Consider the following 26,699-nt stretch of genomic DNA (forward strand, 5'->3'; position numbering starts at 1 on the left):
GTAACCAAACATCAGTCCAAAACAGAAACAAACAAACAAACAGGAACAGGAACTCAGACAAACAGAAATGTAGCTGACGGCCGAATGGTTACAATTTTATCTCTAATAGCATCGATTTTAGAAGTAAAGTAGTTCATAGAAGTCATTACTACTGTGATGTGGGGAAATGTCAGCACTTGTTGAGGCTTTATTTTTCGTTAATTTAGCCCAGTGATCCTCAAATCTGGCTCGCGAGATCCAGTTTCCTGCAGAGTTTAGCTCCGACTCAAATTAAACACACCTGCCTGTGATTTTCTAATGATACTGAAGACACTGATTAGCAAACTCTTGCGCGTTTGATTAGGGTTAGAGCTAAACTTCGCAGGAAAGTGGATCTCGCGAGCCAGATTTGAGGATCACTGATTTAGCCACTGTATTGAATAAATATCTGGTTTTGTTTGTTTTCTTCTAAAAGAGAATATCGTGAATATCAAGTCATCATGATATCATGACTTTATTTAATAACTGCATTTATGCTGGCCACCATACATTTCAAGGTGTCCAGACACCTTTAACTATTACCTTTTAACAACCCTATACAAAAAGAAAATGTGTTTCTGTTATCTTCATTTGTCCAAACCCATGTAATGTAAGTTCATTTGTATCCAATCCTGCATCAGGGCTCTGTGTGGTAGCCATTTTAATGTGGTTTAAATTTTGGCTAAATGTGATGAATGTTATTTTGACAAAATAGCACATGCAAATTCATGGCTTTTCAGTACAGTGGATAAAATGGTTTTAAAAAATAGTGTAGTAGTGCTTTGTAAGCAATGTACAAATAGGTTGTGCTATTCTCATTGGAAGACATATTAAAATCTGTTTGAAAATTAATAATACTGGCCTTACCTGTAAAATCATTAGTACCTATACAGCTGTGACTAAAATAATGTAGTTCAGCAGTTATATTGCACTTCTGTAAATGTAGTTATAACATCAAAAGAATATATTGAAAATGTACTAAAAGTAGGACACCATCAAGGGAACCTTTAACATGAATTAGAATGCATGTAACCTTATCTGGTATTCTGTCGAAGGATCGTTACAATTCTCCCATAGAAATGTAAATAGATTTGTTTGTTGTTCACAGGAAAGATGGATTATCCAAGAAAGCCATGCAGTTTATAATGTTTAAACTAAATTTTACATGTTAGCAACAAGCCATCAAGTCAAAATCTTCAATTTGTTTATTTCATAGATGCCGAACCCCAGGAGACTGAAAAGCTTATACAAAACAGCCCAGCACTTGAACAGTTAAAAAAGGCTTTACACAGTATGGATAGAATACATTATATTCCCTGGTTTATTTGATTTTATTGAAAGCAGCGTTGTGATGCACAATGGCGGTGCAGCTGAAAGTACAGCTTCTGTCTCGTAGTCCTGTCATATCTTTCCTGGGTCCTCCTTGAGTGTAACGGTTCTGTTGAAAACCAACTGGGGAGAAAAAGGGGACAAAGATTAAGCATTGCTTTCCTCCACTGTATTTTTTGTGTATCTATTTAATATATTTAAAATGTAAGTGAGTGTTTATGGAAGTACCTTTTCAGATGTGCTATCAGGGTCAACAGAAAAATAACCCACTCTCTCAAACTGAAACTTATCAAACACTTTGGCCTTGCCCACAGAACGGTCTACTAAGGCACATTCAATCACTGTTAGGGAATCCTAAGAATGACAAAAAAGGAAAAACAGTGATTAATAAAACTATCAAATCTTTAAAAAAAGTTACAACCAAAAAGAAGAAAGTCTTTATTATTAGATAAAGATTCTGCAGTTGCTTGCTTTAGTTTAATATAGCATAAATGCATTAGTTTGTGGTGGTTAGTTATTCACTACTACCACTGCACATCAACATTAAGGGTAAGACTTTTTAAAAATCTTCAGATCAATAATTTTCCTTACAGGGTTAATGTCACTCAGGAATCCAGCAGGAACTTCAGCTGGGTCTTCTGGGTTTTTATGGAGAAACCTACAGACAGAAAAGAGAGAGATTGAGGATGGGACACTATGTGACATAAAATATTCAAAGTAAATTCTGGGGTTTCAGTACACAAGGAGACTTACAGTCTTTCATACAGGCGCACTTCACACTGGAGTGGATCGCTCACCCACTGAATGAATGCTTTGGGTTTTTCTACAGAGTCTGAGCTGGCACACGTCACCTCTAACTCACACACATTACCACAGCCGTCCTGAAATAAAGGATATTAAATACTGTAATTATAATGCATTATTCAACATTTAGTTCTGAGTTGATCCTTAAATTTGGCTGAACAAAAAGAGTGCTGAAGTACAATAACTGGGACATTTCACTGTTTGTGTCACTCCACCTGACTGTATTTGTACTCTTCAGTTTGCTTTCAGTCTGTGATTTAGTGGTGGGAATTTTTCAGTGACCCTTTTATGGTAATACCACGTAGTGTTGACAAGTGAATACAATACAAGTTAGTCACTGAATCATTAACTCACCAGACTTGTTCGAAATCACAGAGTTAATCAGGAATTACACAATTAAATGATAGATTAATCAAATCTTATAATATATACATTTGCTAAGCTTCACCATAACATGTAAACTAAATTATGCTTTGAATGGTGCATCAACTTGTGAAATGAAAGGGGAATATTAAATTAAACCAATGTCTATAACATTGACATCTGTTATTTGCCTTCATAAGCACACTACACTCCAAACTCACAACATACTAATTTTGCATTCACATGGTGTAGGATTACTATTAATTAATATTTTAACTGGTAAATAATTTTATAAAGGTCTGTTAAATGTCTAATCTACTGAAACAAGCAGGTCATGTGAACTATAGGAAAGTGAGTGGTCTTTCACCTTGATGACACGCTGTACAGAGATGACATATCCCGCATGTCTCAAACCTACTGGCTGATCTGGAGTCAGGCGCTTATAGCCCTTCTCCATCACCTACAGCAAATTCACATAAAAAAGCAAAAATAGGGTCAATTCTGCTTAAATGGAATGCTAATCAATTTATTAAAAAAAAATATATAAACATCTTAAAGAAAAAAACCTCTCTGAAGTCACTCTTCTCAATAAAGATGGTCTTTGAGAAGGGAACCACATGACTGCCCATGGCTTCATTGGCTGGGAAGTCTGGGACTTGAACCTCCTTCTGAATAGGGGAAAAACAAAGCAGTGATCCACTGAGGTTATGACAGTATGTTTATGCATCCATCTACATATCCTAAATTATATTTTACAGTGGTCAATAGCAACATATCATTGCTATCTACAGTCTTTGTTTTAAGATACCTAGCAACTACAGTTAATGACCTCAGAGGTATTACTTTAAATAGTTAGCATAAATTGATAAAAAGCAAGAAAGAGCTGAATGAAGGGAAACGTTAGGTTACTAATAACACCACGTCTACCAACCATGGCAGACCAATCGCTGCAGCGATCAGGGAGTCCTGCTCCCTGTATATAATCCGCAGCTACCTGCCATTTCGTCATTCTAGCATATCTCTTCTACGTGCAGAACAGGCAAGGAGGGCAATGTTTGTGAGATACCTCACTTCATGTTATCAGAGAACCGGGGTTACGTTAGTAACCTAACGTTCTCTTTCTAACATTCGTTCGGTATCTCACTATGGGATATAGACAACTCCCGTATTGCCGATATGCTGACGAAGCAGACTAAGAAAGGCTGAGTAATTATCTGAATCATAGCTCCCGACAGAGGTGAAAACAGAATAATATGAGGAATTCGCCCTTTAATACGTGATGATTCTTGAGAAAAAGCACAAAATGTCTCAGAGTTAGTAACACTGTAAGTAGTTCTAGAAAATGTATTTGCTTCTCTCTCAGTGCCGAAGACCAAACTCCCCTCACTGTTCTGCCCTCGAACACTGCCCCCCAGCCCGTGAGAGATACATCTGTTGTCACCACTTTCCTCAATAGTACAGGACCCAGAGGACATCCTTTCCTGAGAAAAGACAGGGCTCTCCAATGACAGAGAGCGCTCATGCATTCTGGTGAGACTCGCACTCTGCGGCTGAGACAGCTCGTGGGGCGAATGCCCTGTGACGCTGTCCAGTTCTGAAAATCCCTCATTCTCAGCTGTCCCAGGGGAACCACTGACACTGTTGAGTCTATCAGACCCAGTAGTCGAAGACACATTCAGAAAGAGTCTAAACTCTCTCGTTGAAAGAGGGAGAGGCAGTTGAGAAATGTTTTGATGCGCTCTTCTGATAGGAACGCTCGAAACCTCACTCAATTCAACCTGAGACCCAAGAAGACTTTTTCGTGTGAAGGAATTAGACAACTTTTCGCTTGGTTTATCTTGAAACCTAATCTCTCCAGATGCGTCACTAGTGTGTGTGTATCTGTCTCTGCTTGATGCGGAGATGGTGCGCAGATGAGCAGATCGTCCAGATATGATGAAACTCTGACTCCCCCGTTCCATAACGGTTTCAGAGCCGCTTCCACACATTTGGTAAATACCCTGGGTGCTAAAGCCATGCCAAAGGGGATTCTCACATACTCGTATGCTGTGCCCTGATAAGCGAACCTTAGATTTTTCCTGTGAGCAGGAAAAAGATCTATGTGAAAATATGCGTCCTGGAGGTCCACTGAGGTGAACCAATCCCCTTGACGAATACTTTGACACAAAGTTCTGAGGGAAAGCATTTTGAATCTGTATTTTCTGAGGTGTTTGTTGAGGACCCGTACATCTAAAATGGGACGGAGACCTCCCCTTCGTTTGGGAATCACAAAATAACGGCAGTAGAAGCCCATCTGGCTTTCCTCCATTGGGATCATTCTTATGACTCCTTTTCTCATTAAAGAGGATAATTATTTATCTAAAACCTTAGCTGCTTCCCCTTGGGCCACTGAAAACACCACTCATTTTAACCGGAGGTTTTACAGCGAATTGAAGTCTGTATTCTCTGTCTATCGTTGTTAAAACCCAGGGATGAACTGCGCATGCGCGCCAGTTCTCTGCTTGAGCAGCGAGTGAGCCCTTCCCGGCTTTGCTCACTGGCGGTGTTGTGCGAAGGGGGGAATAACGCTCCGTCGAAGGAGTTATATTCGTTATTTTTTGTGATTGTTTTTCTTTTTTGTGATATCTTTCTATGTTCATCCCGCTCTGTGCCCTCAGCCCTTGGCTTGGATGCAACAGAGAAAACTATTTATGAAGGGATGCTTACACACTTTTGTCTTTCCTCCCTCGGAACCAACCTCGTAAGTGGAGGGAGAGGAAATTTTTTGGGTGGCACCAGATGAACATGTGCCATTTCCCGTGAACACTGGACTTTGAACTGCCCACATGAACACTTTGCACATTTAAATTCCTTTTCTGTTTCCCCGCGGGAGGGAGAAAGGAATCGTTTTGAAGGGATGGGACAGAGAAACCCTGAGTGCTGTTTCAAACCCTTCTTGATGTCAAACTGATTTCTCAGGTAGACCGCCTCTATTTGTTCCCCTGAGGGGGGGCCGACCGGTGTTTCGCTGCTGGGGCTGAATTATTGTTTCGGTTTCACGAAACCAGGCTTTGACAGAGGGCCCGCGCTTCCCGGCTGTTGTGGCGGAGCAGGACGGGAAGGTTAATAATCAGAATGAACCTCATCTACCTGAAGGCCTGAAATTCGGACGGCTTGGGTGATAAGGACGAGCTGCCGGGTTTCTGGGGAGTCAGACCTCGAATGCTTCTCCCTCTTTTTTCTGCAGGTCACATTGCTGACGCATAGCTGTTACCGGCGCCGAACATGGCCTTCGAATTGATAGGGGCATCCAAAAACTGCGGCTCAGATGCAAATGATTTGCCACAGATGATTCTACAGGGGGAGGATCTGCCATCCCCAAATTCGAGAAGCCCTTAACAGGTACTCGGTGGGAAAAAGGCATATCCCAAAACCTCTTCATTTCAGACACATAAGCCGGGATGGCTGGAATAAACTGCCTTGCTGGAGGGAGACGTGACGAAAGTCTATTTCCGTCATACAAGTCTCTTTCAGCTCGTTTATCTGCTGGTTGGGATGGCCAGTCGATCGACAGTTTAGCCGTGGCCCTGCGACAGACCTCGATAAGATCTGTATCTGTCTGCACAGGGGAGGTTGAGCTCTCATCCTGTGCACACGGTGGACGCGACTGCATCGGGGGAAGAATAGCATCTTCATCATCGTCATCCTCGTTCTCGAGGATGGTCGACAAAACTTCATCATCGTCATCTTCCTCTCCCGCTAACGGATCTTAAAACAGCAGGGGGAAGGACAGGTGACACCTTCTCCATCATCTCACCCCAGGAGCTGGAGTCCTGTGGACAATCCATCGGTTCATCTCTGGGTTGAGCAGAGAGGCATGGGTCCGACTTCCCAGCTACTGCAACGCGAAGCCTTCGCTCTCGGGTTTTGACCGAGAACTTTGCACAGTGGGGACAGCCCTCGGTGTCGGTCAACGCTGCCTGAGCGTGTTTAGCACCCAAGCAGGAGATGCAGAGACCGTGTGAACCTTTCGCAGAAATCCACATTCCGCACGCACACGGACGAGGAGGACGACCCTCTCCTCCGGGGCTCTTTGGCTCTTTTGTATTTAGCCATGAAGCCTGCACTCTCTTCGTACGGTAAGCCCACCACAACGTGACCACTAGTACGGAGCTGTGCTGCGACAGAGAGCTCTTTTCCTACTTTTTTTGGTGCGTGGTGAGCAACCAAAAATAAGTAGAGAAACTTAAAGTAGAAAACTCGCCTTGACGCGTTAGTTATCTTACTGTAAGTGTTAGGTCACTCGACAAACGTTAAGAATATATTGCGTTTGGGACGTTACCTTGCAGCTCCGTTGATAAACTGTTTAGCAATAATTCTCCAAGTCTGCTGAGGACAGCTTCTGAAATCTTCACGGGGAAGAGAAAGAGAATGACGAAAAGGTAGGTAGCTGCGGTTCAGTTTATATACAGGGAACGAACGAATGAACGAATGTTAGAGAACCGAAATGCTAATACTTATTTATCTACTTATCTAACTAATTCATAGAAAAAGCAAAAATTATATAAACAATGTAACATTGTTGCAGCGTTTGTCTTTTTGCAAAGGAGATTGTAGATAGACTTTTTTTAACATAAGCTTTTAGCTAAACTAGTTAGATTTAATTTAGTTAGTTTAGATTTAAACTCATTAAAACATTAGGTATGTGAATATTTAATTTTCACTGGTTTATTAATTTGATAAGTAGTCACTTAAGCAGAATAATGTAACTCCAGTTAGTCATTATAACAAAACTGCAGGTTGCTGAAATGTTGGGATTTATTTTGCAATAATGACTGGCTAGATGTGGTGTATTACATGTAATGAACTTATGCATGTGTTCACCTTTGCTTTGGCTGGTAGGTTGGTGATGGTGACTTTGAGAGGCTCAAGTACTGCCATGGCACGAGGAGCGGTGTCATTAAGCACCTCCCTAACACATGCCTCTAACAGGTGTGGCTCCATGGTGGTCTGGGCAACAGTCACACCCACCTAAAGCAGAACAACAGATGCTGACAAAGGGTAACAGTTTCTAATATTTTTTAATAAACAAGTATTTTAATGGCTATTCATTTAATTTTATGGACCTTGCAAACTTTGACAACTCAAGCTAATCGATCATTAGATCATTTCTGTTAGATCAACTTATTTTTAATACTATTAATGATTAATACGTTTTCAGCTGTATTTTACAATTATGCTTATCTGTATCAGCAAAAAACAGTATTGGTGGACCAATACTGGAGATCAATGCTCCCATTCAATCTTTCACATGTTGATTTGTACTACTTATGACATAAAACAATGCTACCCCATGTTTTGTTTTTTCTCACCCGGGCACAGAAATTGTAAATAGCTTGTGGAGGGAACCCACGTCTCCTGAGAGCTGTGAGGGTAAAAAGTCTTGGATCATCCCAATCTCTGGAAAATACAACACAAGAGACCAACATATTACATCAATTTCCAATTCACAATTAAATGGCACACACACACAAAAAATGGATGTGTTACCTAACAATTCCGGTTTCCACCAGTCTAATGATCTTTCTCTTGGAAACAACAGTGTAAGTGAGGTTGAGTCGGCCATATTCCCACTGCACTGGGCAGTACACATCCAGAGCATTGCACAACCAAAAATATGATGATCGTCTGAGAGGGAGAGACAAAAACAAGAATGTTTATTATCTGCTTATCTTTCATAGAGAAACTTCTGAGCATGTTTTCAATACAGCGTTCCAATGTACTAAACTACAAAATATTTTAAGTCATATTGTGAAACAGCTGTTCACATTCTACTCTTTATATATCCCTGCATAACAGTTTATTTATATGCATATGGTCTGTTGTACCAACAACATATTGTCATGTGAACTCTCACATATAATTTTATTTTGAGATGTTTAATTTCTTTTGCAATAAATAATAGTTATAACATTCACATTGAGCGATAGCTACATTTGCTACAAAAGTTACTAATCTTTGTTAAAAATACAAGTCTTAGTACATGTTAGCTCATTAAATAACAGTTGCAACTTTCAATTTTAACAAATTGTTATCAAATATTGGAATACCTAAGATGAATGAATGTTCAGAAGAATTTTTCACTGGCAGTTTATGTTAACTAGTGAATTAACTAATGTTATTTAGTGAAGCCCTAATGTAATGAATTATTAAAACACTTTCAAACAATATCTAGAGCATTTTGTAGTCCAGATTAAAATGTAAAGATTTTTTTTTTTATAAATAGCCTATTAAGTCTAAATATTTAAATATTTGGCGCTGTGATGAACACCATAGCAAATCCACAAATTTGAATGGCTATTTAAATACATTTTAGATAGTAGTGCAGCGGCTTTATTTATGGGGTTTCCAGAGTAAAGGCTGCATTTTCTGCAGTTTAGCGCCATCTGCTATCAGAGAGTGAATGTGCTTTCATTCAGCGTGTCTCTCACGTGTTCCCCACGTATTTCTCATGTGTACTTGTGTACATCAGAGAGCAAACTTCTTTCAAGCAGCATACAGCGGTGTTGTTCAATTTGACCAGTTTATGGTAAAAGTATTCTTAAAAAGCATTTCAAATTCGGAATAATTTTTAATATATAATTATTCACGGTATTTAGAAGTACCCACAATAACAACATTGTGCATATTCATTACCATGACATATCGCATTGCCGAATACTGGCACAGGTCTACTCGGCACCTGGTCATGAAATGTTATGCCCCTTATCACACAGCCACCGGCTGCCAGCTTCAGTGTAAATATTGCATCCAAATCGAATCAATTTGAGCATGATTTAAACCCAGACGATTATAACCACTCTACGTTCATCTGCCTTGTGAAAGCTACACATAAAGCTTACCTCAATAAATCAATTAATGTTCATACACTTGTTAGTAAAAAAAAAAAAAAAAAATATATAAAAAGAGAATGTTGCTAATTATATCCTAAATATACTACATAATCCAGGAGTTAAAGCAAAAAAAAAAAACAACCTGAGCCTTAACATGAAAAGCATGCAATGACTGTGTCAACTTTAACATTTGAGGATTTGAGGATCCCTGCGCTAGATGGACATCTTTGACCACTGTGCCTTGCAGCTTTTTGTCATGCTTCACCATTCATCAGGGCTGCAACTCAGCAATTGGATACTATTATGCATGTCTCGTGTTACTAAGAGCTAAATATTTTGATTGGCTGACAGTGTTAGTTTGGGTGAAAGAGGAAGCTTAAAGCCCTGATAATCATTATATTTTACCTTAACCTGTCAGTGAAATTTTATTCAATATTTGCACTGTAACAACATTTATTTTTCAACAGCAAATCTTTAAACATAAAAACAACCTTATGTGCAATTACAAATGTTGTATAGAACTATTTTTAACTGTTGATTATTATATCTAAAAATATTTATTAAATGTAACAGTTTGGAATTGATAGTTTTACTAGCGATTCAAAGATTAACTGTGAGCCGGTTAATAATCGATTCAAAATGTGATGATTAAAATTGGTTGAGATGCACACACACACAAAAAAAAAAATCACAATTCAATTAGAGGTAAGAGTTTATATTTATGTATATCTGAGGGGAACTTACTGTCTTTAGAAAAGTTTAATAAGTGCAGAGCTGCTTTTATGACAGCAGAAACCAAGGAAACGCTTTAAGCGCCACCTGCTGGCAGAGAGTGAATCTACATCTCATGCAGTTATTTTTTTATGTATAGTTTTACAAAACTGAAGTACACCATTCTGTTTTTGCTTCAAATGTTTAGAGTAAAAACTGCTCATGTTGCATGTATGCAGCATATTTGTTTGGATCATGATTAAAATGCAGTGGTTGCCTCTAATGTTAAATTCAAAGAGTCAACAAAGCCTTATTTTGCCTATATGAAGACATTTATTTTATTTGTGTTATTTATTTGATTTGGGGCTTGTTTAAAATTTGAATTTAGTATTGTTATTTACATTTAAATTATATTTAAATTTGGTTATTTAGCAGAAGCTTTTATCCAAAGCGACTTACAAATGAGGACATTAGAAGCAATTAAATCCAACAAAAGAGCAATGATATGCAAGTGTTATAATATTATAGCATTACATTCCATTTTCACAAAGAAACGTGCAGCATTTTATCCAAGCAATAATAAAATGACATTTAATTTATAATTTGTCTTAAATATCATTTTGTAAAAAAAACAAAAAATTAAAATCGTATTTTGAAATCAAAATCATGAATAGAATCGAATCATGAGTTGAGTGAATTGTTACATCCCTACCTTTAAAGTCAAGTTGCCAACTGTACAGTTTCCTTAAGAAAACTGATCTGATCTGATATATATCCACATTAATCAGAACTAAATAGAATTAAAGTTGGAATCAAACAGCAATGAGGAACTTGTAAATTGGATTCAAAATGAAATCGGTGTCATTACACACTTGAAACACTGAAATAATACAGATAAAATAAAAGGCATTAAGGTTGAGTGACATACCTGGACTGAAACTCTTTGGTGCACAGTGAGTGTGTGATGTTCTCAATGGAGTCACACAGACAGTGCGTGTAATCATATGTGGGGTATATACACCTGTAAACATGATATAAGATAATAACAGCACAACAATAATAAACAAAAACCACACCATGTGAGCAAAATAAGGTTTCTTACCAAGTGTCTCCTGTCCTGTGATGTGGCGTGTATTTGATCCGATATGCCACAGGGTCCATTTTTCCATCTTCCATCACCATCTTCATTCTGAGAGTGACTTCTCCCTCTGCAAACATGCCTTTTCTCATCCTGTCAAACAAAATCAGAGATTCTTCCACGGGTCGCTCTCTCCAGGGGGACGGAGGGACATTGTGACCCTTGAGTTCCTCTCCACGCTGGTGGCACACGTATGCATGACCCCTGACACACAAACAAAAAGGAATTGTTAGTTAATCATATAAACCACATCAATGTAACTGATCTGGTAATTTCACTGCTCAAAAAAAAACTGATGCCCTGATTTTTGATGTCATTTTAAATCCAAACCTAAATGGGTCGATCATTTTGGCATCCATTGACCATTGTCATATATTTTTATTTTCAACAAATATCACAATGTACAACATAAGTAAAGATTTTCAACTTGAGTATTTCATTATCAAGATTTAAGCATTCCATTACAGACTTAAAAATGAGGACAACAGAAGCAATCAGTTGCAGTATTAAAATACCTAAAAACAGTTTCAAAACTAAAAATCTTTATAAATTCTACCTATACACATAAAAATAGGAATTACATAGAAATGACAAATGCATACAACAAAATTTAAAAACTTAACATTTAAATGAAAAACAAAAAATAAAGCTTTTTTTATATTAAAATATTAAAGAACAAAAGGTATAAGAGTATAATAAAGACTCTAACATAAGTCAAACACCTGTAATAATAATAATAATAATTTATTTTTACATTTATGACTAAAAATTACTGTAAAATAACAGTGGAAAAAATATTGAGGCACACAAGTTATTTCAAAGTCTGGGACATCCTGAGGCATCAGGTTTGTAATCCCACCTGCGAATGAGATCAACAGCAAGATCGTAGAGTATCTGGAAGTTATCAGAGGCATGTGTGACAGCGTATGGTTTGTACCCTGAGTGAAAGAAAAGAACAAACAAGCAAACATCCATATGTGAAGTTCAGCTTTGAAATGTTATAATATTTGTCTAATACAAAACCCTTTCTTTATCTTTTTCCTTTTAAATCTTGTTCTAAAATCTGTTTAAGTACATAATACATTGGAAGCACACACTGCCACAAAGAGTAGTATAGCAGGCTTTGTCTGCTTTTCATGCTTTTCATGTTTGTGTGAACTTCTAATTGAATACCAGCTGTAAACAGCAATCTGGTAGACTGACTGCTCAGACACATCAGATCTTAATACTCACCAAGCCACTCCACCATTTCTCTGATGGCAGTAAAGTACTTCTCCTCCTCTTTCTCAGGGTTTGTGTCATCATACCGCAGGAAACAGATGCCATTATTGGCCTACAAACCGATACACAAATTCAGAAAAAGATTTCTTGTTAGACATACATTGTTATGTGTTATGTATATGTGTGTGTGTGTTTGTGTGTCTACCTTGGCAAAACCAAAATTAAAATTGATTGCTTTGGCATGACCAATATGCAGAATCCCATTAGGCTCAGGGGGAAAGCGGGTGCGGACCTACGAAGAAGTGAGAAAAGCAAGATTCAGATGTAAACAAAATATTTTGTCAATATGAATTAACTCAATTTCTTAATTCGTGTTCCTGGTCTTATTGTGCAATTCATCAGTGACTTTACTTCAAAAGACAAAAAAAAAAAATACAAATAAATAAATAAAAACCTACTGAACATTTACATTTAGTTATTTAGCAGACGCTTTTATCCAAAGCGACTTCCAAATGTCAATGGAAGCAATCAAAATCAGCAAAAGAGCAATGATATACAAGTGCTATAACAAGTCTCAGTTAGCTTAATTCAGTACACATAGCAAGGGCTTTTAAACAATATAATAAATAAAAATAAAACAGATAGAATAGAAAAAGAATAGAGCAAGCTAGTGTTAGGGGTCTTTTTTTGTTTTTGTTAATTGTATAATAAACGAAAAGAACAGAATACAAAAAGATTAGAAAGTTTACAATAGTAGTGAAGCATGAAAACTGAAAATTCAGGTGCAAAATTTTAATTGCACATAACACAGTTATGTCAACTCTTTAATAATTATGTTTCTACTCTAATTTGGCCTTTAAATAAATATTTATACAGTGACCGTAATAAAAGCTTGCTTTCATGACAGATACATTAAATAATGAATACAACAGGCTAAATAAAAATATAATTGCAATTTCTAGTTTTGGACGAAAATTTTCAGGTTGTCGAAATTTCAGCACGTCACTACAAAATAATAATAATAATAAAAAAACTGTTTAGCTTCTTAATATTGATCCAAGTGTAATAACCTCTACTGCCTCTGCTGACACCTAGGCTATGCTGACTCATACCTGTCCTCCAGTCTCTTCCAAGTGCTTCTTCAGCAAATTCATGGTGTTGGGAGTTACAACATATCCCTCGGTCTTGTAATTCTCCCCTAGAGAGAGAGAACAATAAACCACATTATTAACTTTTAGCCAATTACATTATACATAACTGTGCACACAGAGATTCTGTTTCAAAATCTACAGAATCTATGAAGCTGCCAATGATTCCTGGACACAGAGATGTTAACGGTCTCACCTGGCTTATGGAACTTGAGCGCCTCTCCTCTCAGCTGCTCCATCAGTGATTTCCCCTCTGTGGTCGCTTGACCTACAAAGATAAAGAGATACATATATATACACATACATATATACACAAACACACACACACACACACATTGAGAGAGAGAGAGAGAGAGAGAGAAATTTATGAAGAAAAAGTTTGGGTAATCCGGATACTTTTGAAAATGAATATTTTTCTGTCCATTCTGTCCACACTGAGATGGTGTTTTTACCTGGTGAAAATTGAGCTCATCAAAGATGCTCTCTGAAGTGGATACATTTGAAAACACTGTTTTTGCATTGTGTTGACTAAGAAAACTGAGGTATTTGAAAACGATGATGTATAGAATATGTAGAAATATCTGTTTATACCATTATGTGCTGCTAAAGGTATGTTACTTTATTGCTGTGTGACATAATCCATGTGCCTGTATGATGGGACCCAGTGTTGTCATGTGTATGTAGAAGAGGAGGGGTCCAAGAACTGATCCCTGAGGAACCCAAGTGACAAGTTGAAGTGCTTTGGATACCTCCCCTCACCAAGCCACCCTGAAAGACCTATCAGTAAAATAGGATTCAAACCAGAAAGGAGGAATCCCAGTGACGCCCAGTAATGAGAGGGCAGACAGAAGGATATGATTATTGACAGTGTCAAAACCAGCAGATAGATCCAGCCGAATAAGAACTGATGGTTTGGGATCCTTTTTTGCAATCCGCAGTGCTTCCGTGATTGATAATAGCGCAGTCTAGCGTTATTGATTATGTTATGATATGCACTAAAAGATGCATATCAGTCTGTCCCACGGGCACCCTCAGGGCTCTCTGATCAATGCCTGGATCATCTTATACCAACCTACAGGCAAAATCTTAAATCTGCTAAACCTATAGTAAAGCCTGTAAAGTGATGGACCAATGAAACTGAGTGGGCTTTAAAAGCCTGTTTCGCCCTCACTGATTGGAGTGTTTGAAGCTCTGGATGTATACAGTTCTTGAATGGTGGGCAGGGGAGCACCAATAATCCTTTCAGCAGTCTGAACCAGTTCTCGGTAGTCTTCTGATGTCTGATTTTGTAGCTGAACCAAAACAGACAGTTATTGAAATGCACGGGACAGACTCGATAACAGCTGAGTAGAACTGTTTTAGCAGCTCCTGTGGCAGGTTAAACTTCCTCAAATGGAGAAGTACGTACAACCTTTGTTGGTCCTTTTTAACAATGGAGTCAATGTGATTGTCCCTCTTCAGGTCCTGAGAGATGGTGGTTCCCAGGAATCTGAATGACTCCACTGCAGCCACAGTGCTGTCTATGATGGTGAGTGGGGGGAGTGCAGGGAGGTTTTCACCATCATCTCCACTGTTTTGGGCATGTTCAGCTCCAGGTTGTTAAGACTGCACCAGACAACCAGCTGCTCAACCTCTTGTCTGTAAGCAGACTCATCACCGTCCTGGATGAGGCCGATGACTGTAGTGTCATCTGCAAACTTCAGGAGCTTGACAGAGGGGTCTTTAGAGGTGCAGTCGTTGGTGTACAGGGAGAAGAGCAGAGGGGAGAGAACACATCCCTGAGGGGCTCCAGTGTTGGTGGAGCAGCTGTTTGACATGAATTTCCCAAGTCTCACTAGCTGTTGCCTATCTGTCAGAAAGCTGGTGATCCACTGACATATAGAGCTAGGAACAGAGATCTGGTTCAGTTTGGTCAGCAGGGATGTTGTGATGATGGTGTTGTAAGCCAAACTAAAGTCCACAAACAGCATCCTCACATAAGTCCTTGTTTTGTCTAGATGTTGCAGGATGATGTTTACTGCATCATCCATGGACCTGTTAGCTCGGTAAGAAAACTGCACTTGGGGTCCAGTAAGGTTCCAGTGATGTCCTTCAGATAAGCCAGAACCAGTTTTTCAAACAACTTCATGATGACAGACGTTAGAGCCACAGGTCTGTAGTCGTTAAGTCTTGTTATCTTGGGATTCTTTGAAACGGGGATGATGGTAGAGCGTTTGAAGCAGGAAGGGACTTCACACAACTGTAGAGATCTGTTGAAGATCTGTAAAAAGATGTGGGCCAGCTGGTCAGCAAAAGTTTTCGGACAGGCTGGTGTAACACAATATGGGCCTGGTGCCTTTCTTCTTCTGTTCTGCATCCGAGTTTTGCTGTTAACCATGGCATATCATTGTTGAATGTTAAGTAAGTCCTGGTAGGAATGCCTATATCCTTACAGAAACTAATATAGGATGTTACAGTCTCTGTGAGTTAGTCCAGATCAGTTCAGCAGTAGCAGCTTCAAAAACACTCCAATCAGTGAGGTCGAAACAGGCTTTTAAAGCCCACTCTGTTTCATTGGTCCATCTCTTTACAGTCTTTCCTACAGGTTTAGCAGATTTAGGTTTTTGCCTGTGGGTTTGTATAAGATGAACCAGGCAGTGATCAGACAGCCCCAAAGCTGCTAGTGTATATGCATGTTTTTACTGTCTCTGGTGGCACATGTTTCTTCTGCACAATCTGACTTTGCTGCAGCCTGGAATTTAACAACTGGTTTCGTCTGATCAGAGGAGAACTGACCCCCCAACCGAGCCTGGTTTCTCCCAAGGTTTTTTTCTCCATTCTGTCACAGATGGAGTTTCGGTTCCTTGCCGCTGTCGCCTCTGGCTTGCTTAGTTGGTGACACTTCATCTACAGTGATATCGTTGACTTGATTGCAAATAAATGCACAGACACTATTTAACTGAACAGAGATGACATCACTGAATTCAATGATGAACTGCCTTTAACTATCATTTTGCATTATTGACACACTGTTTTTCCTAATGAATGTTGTTCAGTTGCTTTGATGCAATGTATTTTGTTTAAAGCGCTATTTAAATAAAGGTGACTTGACTTGACATTTAACATGGAACAGTTCACGGGAGAGATTGGCTTTATTAAAGTCCCCAAGAATTATTAAAACAGATTCTGGGCGTTGTTGTTCTGTCTCTGTGATCTGATCAGCAAGTTTCTGTAAAGCTGAGCTCACGTGCGCTTGCGGAGGAATGTAAACACTCACAAGAATGAACGAGTGAAACTCCTGTGGCGAATAGAATAGCTTGCAGTTAATGAAGAGCAAATCCAGTAGGAGACTTTGTGGTGTGTTACGCTGAATGTTCAGCTGTTCATCCCTGGTCAAACTGAGTATGAAAAACTAATATTTCAAACCTCTCCTAGGTTCATGAAACGGTCGTCTATAAAATGCGTTGCTGTTTTGTTGTAAGTAATCTTAAAGATTATTAAATGCATCTACTTTTGGAAGGCCAAATAAAGAGCTTTTGTTTTCGCCTAGAAACACACAGCATCTTCCTGACATGGCTGCTTCAACACTAACTGCAGTTACTGAAACCATGTTAAGCAGAAGAGCATCTTTGCCAGTGCTGTGAGAGCAACTGATCTGCTTTTGCGTGTGGCTGCAGTATTTTTTTCATTGTTGCATGAGCTGATATTTAAAAACAGCACTAATATGGGGGAGGTCTCGCTCACTTCGGCGATCAGCCCACTACTCGACTGACTCATCCGGAAATGTCACTGTGCTGTCTATGGCCAGTACATGCCTGCATTAATCAGTAATGCATTTCACAGCAATATACATTTACAGAACCACAATCTCTTCAAAATTCATATTGTTTCCACAATACATCGTCATACTACCCAACCCTAGTATCTATGATGCGCCATTTAATTTTCACAAAACCAAAGATGCATGAGAGTCATATTAAAGGGATGTGAAACAAATGTCTGTGTCTTACCATTTTCTACAGAAACCTGCTCAATCGTCATATCTTTCTCTGCAGCTTTTGGTTTGGCAGCCTGTGATGAGAAAAAAAAAGTTATACAAAGTTGACATAAAAACTGCAGAAATCCCTGTTATGCAATTTAAAACAGTATGGTGAAGGTGTCACATGGTGAAGGAAACACATGCCTGGTAGGGAGGTTAGATGGCCACATTTGAACTGTAATGTATCTACCCGGTGGGACATAATTTAGGATACACTTGAACACAGTCTGAAGGAGCCATTTATATATATTCACCTTCTCTGGATCGGTTAATATTGCTATTATTATTCTAGCCACTGGGTGGGAGTGTTGCACTATGTGTGACACGTCACTGGGAGCTAGATATATTTACAGGTGTTGCAATTAGTTAGGAAAGGGTGTGGATGGCGAGGAACACACGGTTCTTACCGTAGCCGTGAGCAGTCAGGTTACCAACAGCACGACAGCACTTTAATATTCAGCACTGGGTGAAATATCATTTTATGTAAATTATCCCTTTTTTACCTTCATAACAAACGGGAACACCACCCAAAGAGAGCTAATGTTTGGACTCAGAATTTCCTGCTACGCGTTGAGAACACCATGCCATCTATGCCGAGGCTTATAGGATAGCCTCAACACAGTCAACTATGTCTTAAGTGAATGTAAACAGCCGGGAGAATATTGCATGTGTATCAGTATACTGCATTCATACATTAGTTCTTAAATTTCCTGTCAAAATGAACACTGGTTTGTGCACATGGAAAGCACAGTGTTGTTAGTTCTTTCTCAGATTAAAAAGTCATGCATCCTTTACAAAGTCATGATTTTGGTTTGGGGAACAGGCTCTCATACTAGGTTGTTCAGAAAACACATTATTTTTAAGTACATTATTAAAGCAGTACAAAAAAAAAAAGAAAATGTGATGGTACCAGGTTTCTTTTAGTACCGGTGGTACTGAGGACCCTGTCAACCTGGTTCTTGAAGCATACAGCGCTATGATTTCCGCAAAGCAGAAAACGCGGACAGAATCTCAAAATCCAGTCATAAAAACGAAACTTACATTTTAAGACAGTCACAGAATTTGTTAAAGTTAGCATAAATTAATCAAATCAATTCTCCATATGGACCAGTATCTGTAAATGTTAAGCCGCAAAAGTTGGTAAGAAATATGAATCCTGCATGTTCTGCACGTCTTTGTGTGAATGAATGAATGGCAGAGACGTGCAGGTTTGTTTTCTACATAGACTGAAGCGCGTGAAGCAATGAGGACATAAATACATAAACAACATCCCCAGCATTGTTCTGAGTGACTTCACAAGCATTTTACCGTTTCATTTGAGTTTCCATTTAAAGGTATTCACGGCAACCCGTCAAAACAGCCTCTACATTGCGAATAAATCACTCGCATATGCAAATAAATTTTACTATGGGCGACTAAATTATGTCTATTGTTAGCCATTGGCTAATAAATTCTTAGATTTTACTCGCCAGTGTGTGTGTTTGAGGCTATATTCTATATTCTATAAACTATATTCTTTGTTGTCTTCTCCTGTTAAAATAATGGAGTTCATTTAGAATTATTCATATTTTTCGATCAAGCAGATTATGCCGGTTTCTCCGGTAGTAGGCAGAGCTAATTGCACAAATTGCAATTTCATTACCGTCCCTGTTTTAATTTCAGGAAATCAGTTCGACCGAACACAGACAATGTGATTAATATTCTTGAACCAGCAGCTCATCAATCCATAGTGCATTGTATATTGTTAGTATGGTAGTAGAATTAGTAGTAGTATTATCTTGTAATAATAATAACAATATTACCTATTACTATTTTTTTTTTTTTACAGAAACCCTCAATATTTTTGTGTTTTGCTTTGGTACCGAAATTGGTACCGAGAACCGTGGATTTTGACTGGTATTGGTACCGAATACTGAAATTTTGGTCTAACAACACTATTTGGAAGTCTAAAACCACAAATAAGGCTTGCTATCAAAAACTGTGAAGCATCTATTTTGAACTGGTACAACATAGCCTAACAATTTACAGTTACATCATTGTGGAAAAAGTTATGAGAGGTGTGTGGTACAACAAAACAGGGACAGTTAAAAAATACCTTGGGCTTTTTCTCTAGGTCTGCCTCGGTTTTTGGACCCAGCAGGTGCAGCACCTGAGGAACAACACAAAATTTTAGTGCACATAAAAACGGAAATACACAATGATTTGGACTGATTTGTGAAAGGTAGTAAAACCTGCATATCCACTTCATTCTTGACTATCTTCCCATCAGCCCATTTGAGAGCAGTTCTGGCCTCACCTGAAGAGCACAAACCGAAACGGTTTCTCACCAGCACCAAACGTTACTGTATTCATGCACATATGACATGCTGCCTCACCCATGAGTATCCCCATGTTAAAGCGATATCTCTCTGCCAACAGCTGATCCTTGTGCTTCCTGATAATCAATTCTACCTGTGGAATTATTCAGTGACAGATTAGAATTCATAAAGTGCTAACTTAAAGCTGTGAAAGTCTCTTATATTTTTAGTATATTTGAAACAGGCTGGAATTTCTTCTTCTTTTTTTTTAGCTTGAATAAACAGAGGAAACCATTTCAATGCTTGGCCACTAATTAACTGAATACAAAATAAATATGTGAACAGATGAACCTGGTATTTCTCATCATTAGCATAAACTTATAATTAACAAATATATATATATATATATATATATATATATATATATATATATATATATATATATATTCTGAGTAGGAGTGCCCAGTCTTTTGAACATCTTGCCTGGAACATTTTATCTCCTCCTACAAGTCAGTAATCACACCACAGAAAACCTTGGTGAATGAAGGGTGCTTACCGCATCCTCTATTTGTTCTGGTGTGACCACCACTCCCACCCCACAGGCAGTCTCAAACTCACGTCGATCCAGATTCTCCTGAGGGTGGCTTTTTAAAAAGTCCAACGCCCCTGTGAAAAATATCAGAAATATAAATCTCAGCAAATGGTGAAATGCAAATTATTGCAATTGATTTACCTCTGAACCATGATAAAGGACTAACATCATGTAAGGCTTGATTTTCAGTTATTTCTGACAATCTAGTCTTCTTAGCTATAGTTTTCTCTTCATATTTATGCATTTATATTTATCTTTCCATATATATTTATCTTTCATTATGTTGATTATGTGGTGTCTAATAAATCTCATCATTGTGAACCAGTTGCATGTCTTGTTTTCACTTATGTAATCATGATTACTGTGTAAATGCATTCATCTTGTAATGAAAAGTAACACAATCTCTGATAACAATTTACTAAAACAAGTTTATTTTTGTATTATATTTATGATTAACTGTAGATTAATTATACTTTCGTACTGATTGAAGTGCCTTTTTTCTTTCGCTTTCATTTTGTTATTGTACTTCAAAGCATTGCTATTTGTTTTCTTGCAATTAATAAAAAATAGAAGATTATTTTCATATTTCCAAATTATGTTGATTATCTGGTGTCTAATAAATCTAGTCATTGTGAACTAGTTGCATGTCTTGTTTTCACTTTCCCACAATCGGGATTACTGTGTAAATGCATTCATCTTGCATTGAAAAATCACACAATCACAACTAAATTTAATTGGCTTATATTTACTTGAGAGGCATCTTTATAGTAATTTTAAACTCTTGACAATAACTCTCTGATAACAATTTACTAAACCAAGTTTATTTTTGTATTATATTTATGATTAACTATAGATTAATTATACTTTCTAACTGATTGAAGTGTCTTTTTTCGTTCACTTTCATTTTGTTATTGTACTTCAAGGCATTGATATTTGTTTTCTTGCAATTAATAAAAATAGATTATTAAACTAATATAAAAAGACTAACAGTTTTATAATGTTACATATTATTTTTAAAAAGACAACACATTGAAAAAAGCAACAGAATGACAGAAGAGTGAAAACAGATACCTGACAACTGCAGTTCTGAAGTAATTTTTCGTGTAATGATATATTCTGTGAGGAAAGACAGTCGATTTGAGTCTTTGAGTCGTGTCACCATATTATACAGCAGAGTGCCTGCAGTCTTATCAATGCTTTTGGACCCAAGCAACCCTTGAGCCTGAAAAATAACAAAAGCAATAATGTTACAAATCTTTTACAAATACTTCTTGTAAATGTAACGGGTAGAAGAATATGTCAAGTAAGTTATCTACAGGCTGAGGTTGACAGCACATCAGGCGTTTTAATTAATTATGTACCTGTTCGATAGCCTTCTTGAGTGTTGATGTGAGTGCCTCATTTTTCAATGTTTCCTTAGCTTTCTGCTCACTAAGGCCAATTGACATGAAAATAGACACCTCGTCCGCCATTTCCCTTCCTGCACACACGCCGGTTTACACTTCCGCCAACCCTGCAGAAGGCATCGATGTCTATGGCAAAAGGCGTGGACTATGCCAAATACCCACACTTGCGCTCTTTGCACAACATCACTTGACTACTTGTATAACGTATTTCCTGTATTTGACCCAAGTGTTCAAGTGAGCATGAAGGTGTGTAGATATTTACATTACCTGATGGGACACACTTATAATGTTATAAAAATGCAAATGTTTACATAGCTTTATTTTCTTAAAAAAACACAAAAAAACATTAAAATCAACTTCTAAATAGGATGTTCAGTAGTCGTTAAAACATTACAATTTTAATTTGTGGTGCTTCTAATTAAGTGATAAAAAGCAGTTTGAAATGTAGTACAAAATAAATACACTAAGTGTAGCACTTTGTTTTACTACCAAATTATTTGGAATAATATCTAATTATTTAACTTACATTGGAACGGTGTTCTGAAATGTTCCTGAGATATTTGGTGTCACTGGGCGGAGCATACATGAATATTCATGAGTTTCCTGTTTCGCGTTAAAGCGACTCTGAAAATGTTAGTGCGTTGTAGGCTATCTGAAAAATAAAGGAATTGTTTTTAAAGGTATGTTTTAGCGTAGAATGACAGTATTGTTGTTTTTGTTAGGCTACTATTGTTAATATGCAAATTAATTTATAGATTGTGTCATGGTTTGTGATTTTTGTAAAGGTAGGCTATAATGAGCTACAACAATAAAGGATTTTGATAATATTCTTATTTTACATAAATAAGAGTCCTTAAAATGTGTTGTTTTATAACTTTGACAAAATTTATTATTTTTATGTATATGATGATTATTTTGTGTCATACCTAATCGTTTGCTCCATCATTAATTTTTTAATAACAAAGCGAAATCAATGAACTGGATGGAATATAAACATTCTTAATCTCTCTATTTTTTTTTTTTGCCCCAAAATGATACATTTAGTAGATAAAATGCACTATATAGTAAAAAAAAAAGTTGTAAAAATGTCTTTATAAACTTTATTTTTGTCTTTAATCATATACTGCATTGTGGTGCACTTTGAGTTGAATTTAAGATTCGAATGAAATCATTTTGATTATGCGTATTGGTCAAGTTTTAAAATCCACAACCTTGCAGCACTTTAACAATGTTTCGCTTATTTTCTACGAACTTATAACAACTAAAATGTTTTATAGTTTAATAACAAATGGCTAAATCAAACCATACAGTAATTTGTATATTTTCATTTTAAAGATAAAGGTAGATTGCTTTTGCTGAATAAAGACTTCAACTGATTCTGTGTTAAAGGTTTATTAACAGATGTGGTGAAGCCATTACATAAATGACATGTACTACACACCTGTATACATATAAAATACATGGCCGTGTTTTTAATAAAAACTGTGTGCACGGTATACTGTCCATGTCCAGAAAGGTATGAAAAACATCATCAAAGTAGTCCATGTGACTTCAGAGGGTTAGTTAGAATTTTTTGAAGCATTAAAAATACATTTTGGTTCAAAAATAGCAAAAACTACGACTTTATTCAACATTGTCTTTTTCAAAATTCAAAATAATGCAGTTTAGTGATATCTGGTTCGCGAACGAATCATTCGATGTAACCGGATCTTCTTGAACCAGTTCCCCACTTCGAACTGAATTAATCTCCAATAAGCATTAATCCACAAATGACTTAAGCTGTTAACTTTTTTTAACGTGGCTGACACTCTCTCTGAGTTAAAATAAACCAATATTATTCTTGGTTGTTTTGCGCTCGACGTAAACAGTGCGTCAGCAACACTATTAGCGGAAATGTTGCGAAGAGGCACTGCTTCTACATATCGTGTTGCATAATCCACAATGACCAATGCAAAAAGATGTCCTCATGTTGATCGCTCTAGTGGCCCGATGAGGTCCATGCCAATTCTCTCGAAGGGGACCTACATTAATGGGAGGGGGCGCAAAGGCGCTTTTGGAGTGGTCAGTGGGTTTACCAACTGACATTCACGACAAGCCGCACTTTCTCGTGAATGCCCGGCCAAAAACGGGTCATGAGGCAATTTAGAGTCGTTCCTTGTCTTAAATGACCAACCATTGGATTAGAATGAGCCGCCTGAAAAAGCATTTCCTGGCGGCTCCTAGGAACTAATAACTGGGTTGTATCTTCTTTTGTCTGAGTGTCTTGGGTCACTCGATACAACCTATCTTTAATTATTGCAAAATATTGACACGTAAGCGGCTGTCCAGGATGGAGAGGCTGACCGTCGATGGTCCTGACCTGTTCAAACGCGCGTTTCAGCGTCTCATCCTGAGACTGCTCCAGGGGAAACAAAATAGAGACGTCATTAGCATAGCTGCTGATCCAGCAAAGTAAAATTAGTTTAACCCAAGCTAATGAATAAAAATGCACCTTTGATCAGATGCAACTTCACTCACAATTTAAAAGATACATTATTCGAATGCTTGGCAAAAGAGATGTGTTTTTAATCTAGATTTAAACAGAGAGAGTGTGTCTGAACCCCGAACATTATCAGGAAGGCTATTCCAGAGTTTGGGAGCCAAATGTGAGAAAGCTCTACCTCCTTTAGTGGACTTTGCTATCCTAGGAACTACCAAAAGTCCAGCGTTTTGTGACCTTAGGATGCGTGATGGGTTGTAGCGTGGTAGAAGGCTAGTTAGGTATGCAGGAGCTAAACCATTTAGGGCCTTATAGGTAAGTAATGATAATTTGTAACTGATACGGAACTTAATAGGTAGCCAGTGCAGAGACTGTAAAAAAGGCAGTACTCAGTGGTCCCGGTTCAGTCTCTCCTGCCTGCACACTCCCATTCCCCTCCGGTGCATTCTTTCCCCAAGAGGCATCCGTACATAAAACCCCTAATAATTCTTTAAGCGCTGGCCAATTCGTCCCCAAAATGAACGGATGCCGGAGGTGCGGATTAACTGCCACCTAAACACTATGGTTTTGTCCCCTAAATTTTATAGCGACTGGCACAATGGGATACTCAACCACATTCCAGTGCACACACCGTACTTTAACCATGCGGCTCATATCCAATGCCCCGGATTGTATCAAACTTTGATGGATTGAGGTTTGGTTATATCCTGAATCCACCAACGCCTGATAGGTACCCCCCTACTCACAGGTATTTGGTACCACCCAGCCTGACCGGGGGCAGCCTGCGGGACGTACGGCACCCGGATCATTGTCCCCACCTCCATAACGGGACACTTGTCCACAAAATGGTCCGGATCCCCACGACGCCAGCAGGCCACCAGTGGCAGGGAGTGGGTTAAGCGGTTGGCGTAGAGAGAGCGGGGAAACAGTGGCGGGACTCGGGGAGCCGCATTGTGGTTTTGGCCATTACTCGAGGAGGGCCAGGTGGACGGGACCTAGGTAAAGGGACAGGCCAAGAGGGAGAAGGAAAAAAAAATAAGGAGAGAGAGAAGCTGATGGGAGTGCCAACATATGGTCCTCCGTGAGTTCAATAGCTGACCCCAGCAACATGGGGCGGTGGCACTGGACCCACTCGGCAGTTCTTCTTGGCAGCCGAGTGACAAACTGCTCCAACACCACACGATTGATTATCTTCTCCACGTCGCTTCCATTGGCTAGCAAACATTTGCGGCAAGAGTCCTGGAGCTGTTGGGCCATCACGAAGGGTCAGCCAGACTCGCCTAGCTCCAGGGAGCGGAAGCATTGGCGATGTTGTTCCGGGCTCCGGCCCACACGCTGGATGATAGCCCTCTTCAGATCATCAAAAATCAGGAGGTTCTGCTTGGATGCTGTGCCGCTACCTGGGACTCCCCGGAGAGCAGCGGGACCAGGCGCATCGGGCACTGGTCCCGCGGCCAGCCATGGACCCCAGATGACTTCTCAAATAAGTCCAGGAATGTCTCCGGGTCGGCCCTCAGGCCCCATTTTTTGAAGAGGGAGGTGGGCGGGCACAGCTTGTTGGACCGTGGCTTCCGGCCGAACCTCCCGGTCCATCCAGCTATGGAAACTCTCGCGGTCTTCCTGCTGGTTTTGGAGGACAGCCTGAAACCGCCTCTCCTGATTGTGATGTAACTCCAGCAGGGCCTGGTGTTGATCATGTTGCATGACCGCGAGGGATGTAATCAGCTCCGCAAATGGTGCAGCGGAGGGCACAGGCACGGCGGCGGCATCCATCTTCATTCCCGGGTTTCAGCACCAGTGTAACAATGTTCATTATGTAGGAAGGAAGACAACAGGGTCGGCTGTGACTACTGACTGTTTATTTATAAATTTTCCAACAAAAAGTGGGCAAAACATGCACCAACAAAAGACAAAATAATCAACATAAATCCAGTCCATAGGTAGCAGCCAGTAGTCCTTCTCTCTCTCGCCCGCTCCCGTTTCTTCTGGAGTTTTATACTCTCTCCATGCCAATTACTGCAACAAGAGACAGGTGTTTGTTATTTCCAGGACCTTGTTGATGCTTTGCGTCGAACACTCACCACTCTTCCGGCATCCCCATCACCTGCCAGCACTTCCGCTGACAACACCACCACTTCCTCACAGGCTGTGCACGCCAGTCCCATAGCCAAGCCGGCATCCTTCTCTGGTTCGGCGGAGGATTGCAGCTGATTCCTGCTTCAATTCTCGCTGGTCCTGGAGATGCAACCGCACTTGTACCCCACTGAACAATCAAAGTGGCCTTTCTGATATCTCAACTCCAA

At 38.9% G+C, this 26,699-nt stretch overlaps 1 protein-coding gene across 2 annotated transcripts; it reads right to left on the bottom strand.

The window, feature by feature from the left end:
* Window positions 1-1,200: 1,200 nt before the first annotated feature.
* LOC128018183 (glutamine--tRNA ligase) lies at window positions 1,201-22,082 on the bottom strand. Of its 2 annotated transcripts, XM_052603536.1 has the most exons (23): window positions 21,873-22,082; window positions 21,583-21,733; window positions 20,476-20,585; window positions 19,998-20,073; window positions 19,854-19,918; window positions 19,718-19,771; window positions 17,594-17,654; window positions 13,801-13,872; window positions 13,569-13,654; window positions 12,662-12,748; window positions 12,469-12,568; window positions 12,095-12,173; window positions 11,200-11,439; window positions 11,026-11,118; window positions 8,044-8,181; window positions 7,866-7,953; window positions 7,378-7,524; window positions 3,081-3,182; window positions 2,882-2,974; window positions 2,101-2,228; window positions 1,939-2,005; window positions 1,576-1,701; window positions 1,201-1,470 (listed from the first exon to the last, which is right to left on the bottom strand). In XM_052603536.1, exons 1-23 carry the CDS (start codon window positions 21,981-21,983, stop codon window positions 1,420-1,422), a joined length of 2,325 nt encoding a protein of 774 aa, XP_052459496.1. In that variant the 5' UTR covers window positions 21,984-22,082; the 3' UTR covers window positions 1,201-1,419. The 2 variants fall into 2 exon arrangements, 1 of the variants encoding a protein (XP_052459496.1); XR_008184767.1 differs by lacking the exons at window positions 1,201-1,470; window positions 1,576-1,701; window positions 1,939-2,005; window positions 2,101-2,228 and adding an exon at window positions 6,836-6,902 and having other exon boundaries at window positions 21,873-22,058.
* Between the last annotated feature and the right edge of the window lie 4,617 nt (window positions 22,083-26,699).

Source organism: Carassius gibelio, chromosome A8 (assembly GCF_023724105.1).
Source record: "Carassius gibelio isolate Cgi1373 ecotype wild population from Czech Republic chromosome A8, carGib1.2-hapl.c, whole genome shotgun sequence".
NCBI classification, from domain to species: Eukaryota; Metazoa; Chordata; class Actinopteri; order Cypriniformes; family Cyprinidae; genus Carassius; species Carassius gibelio.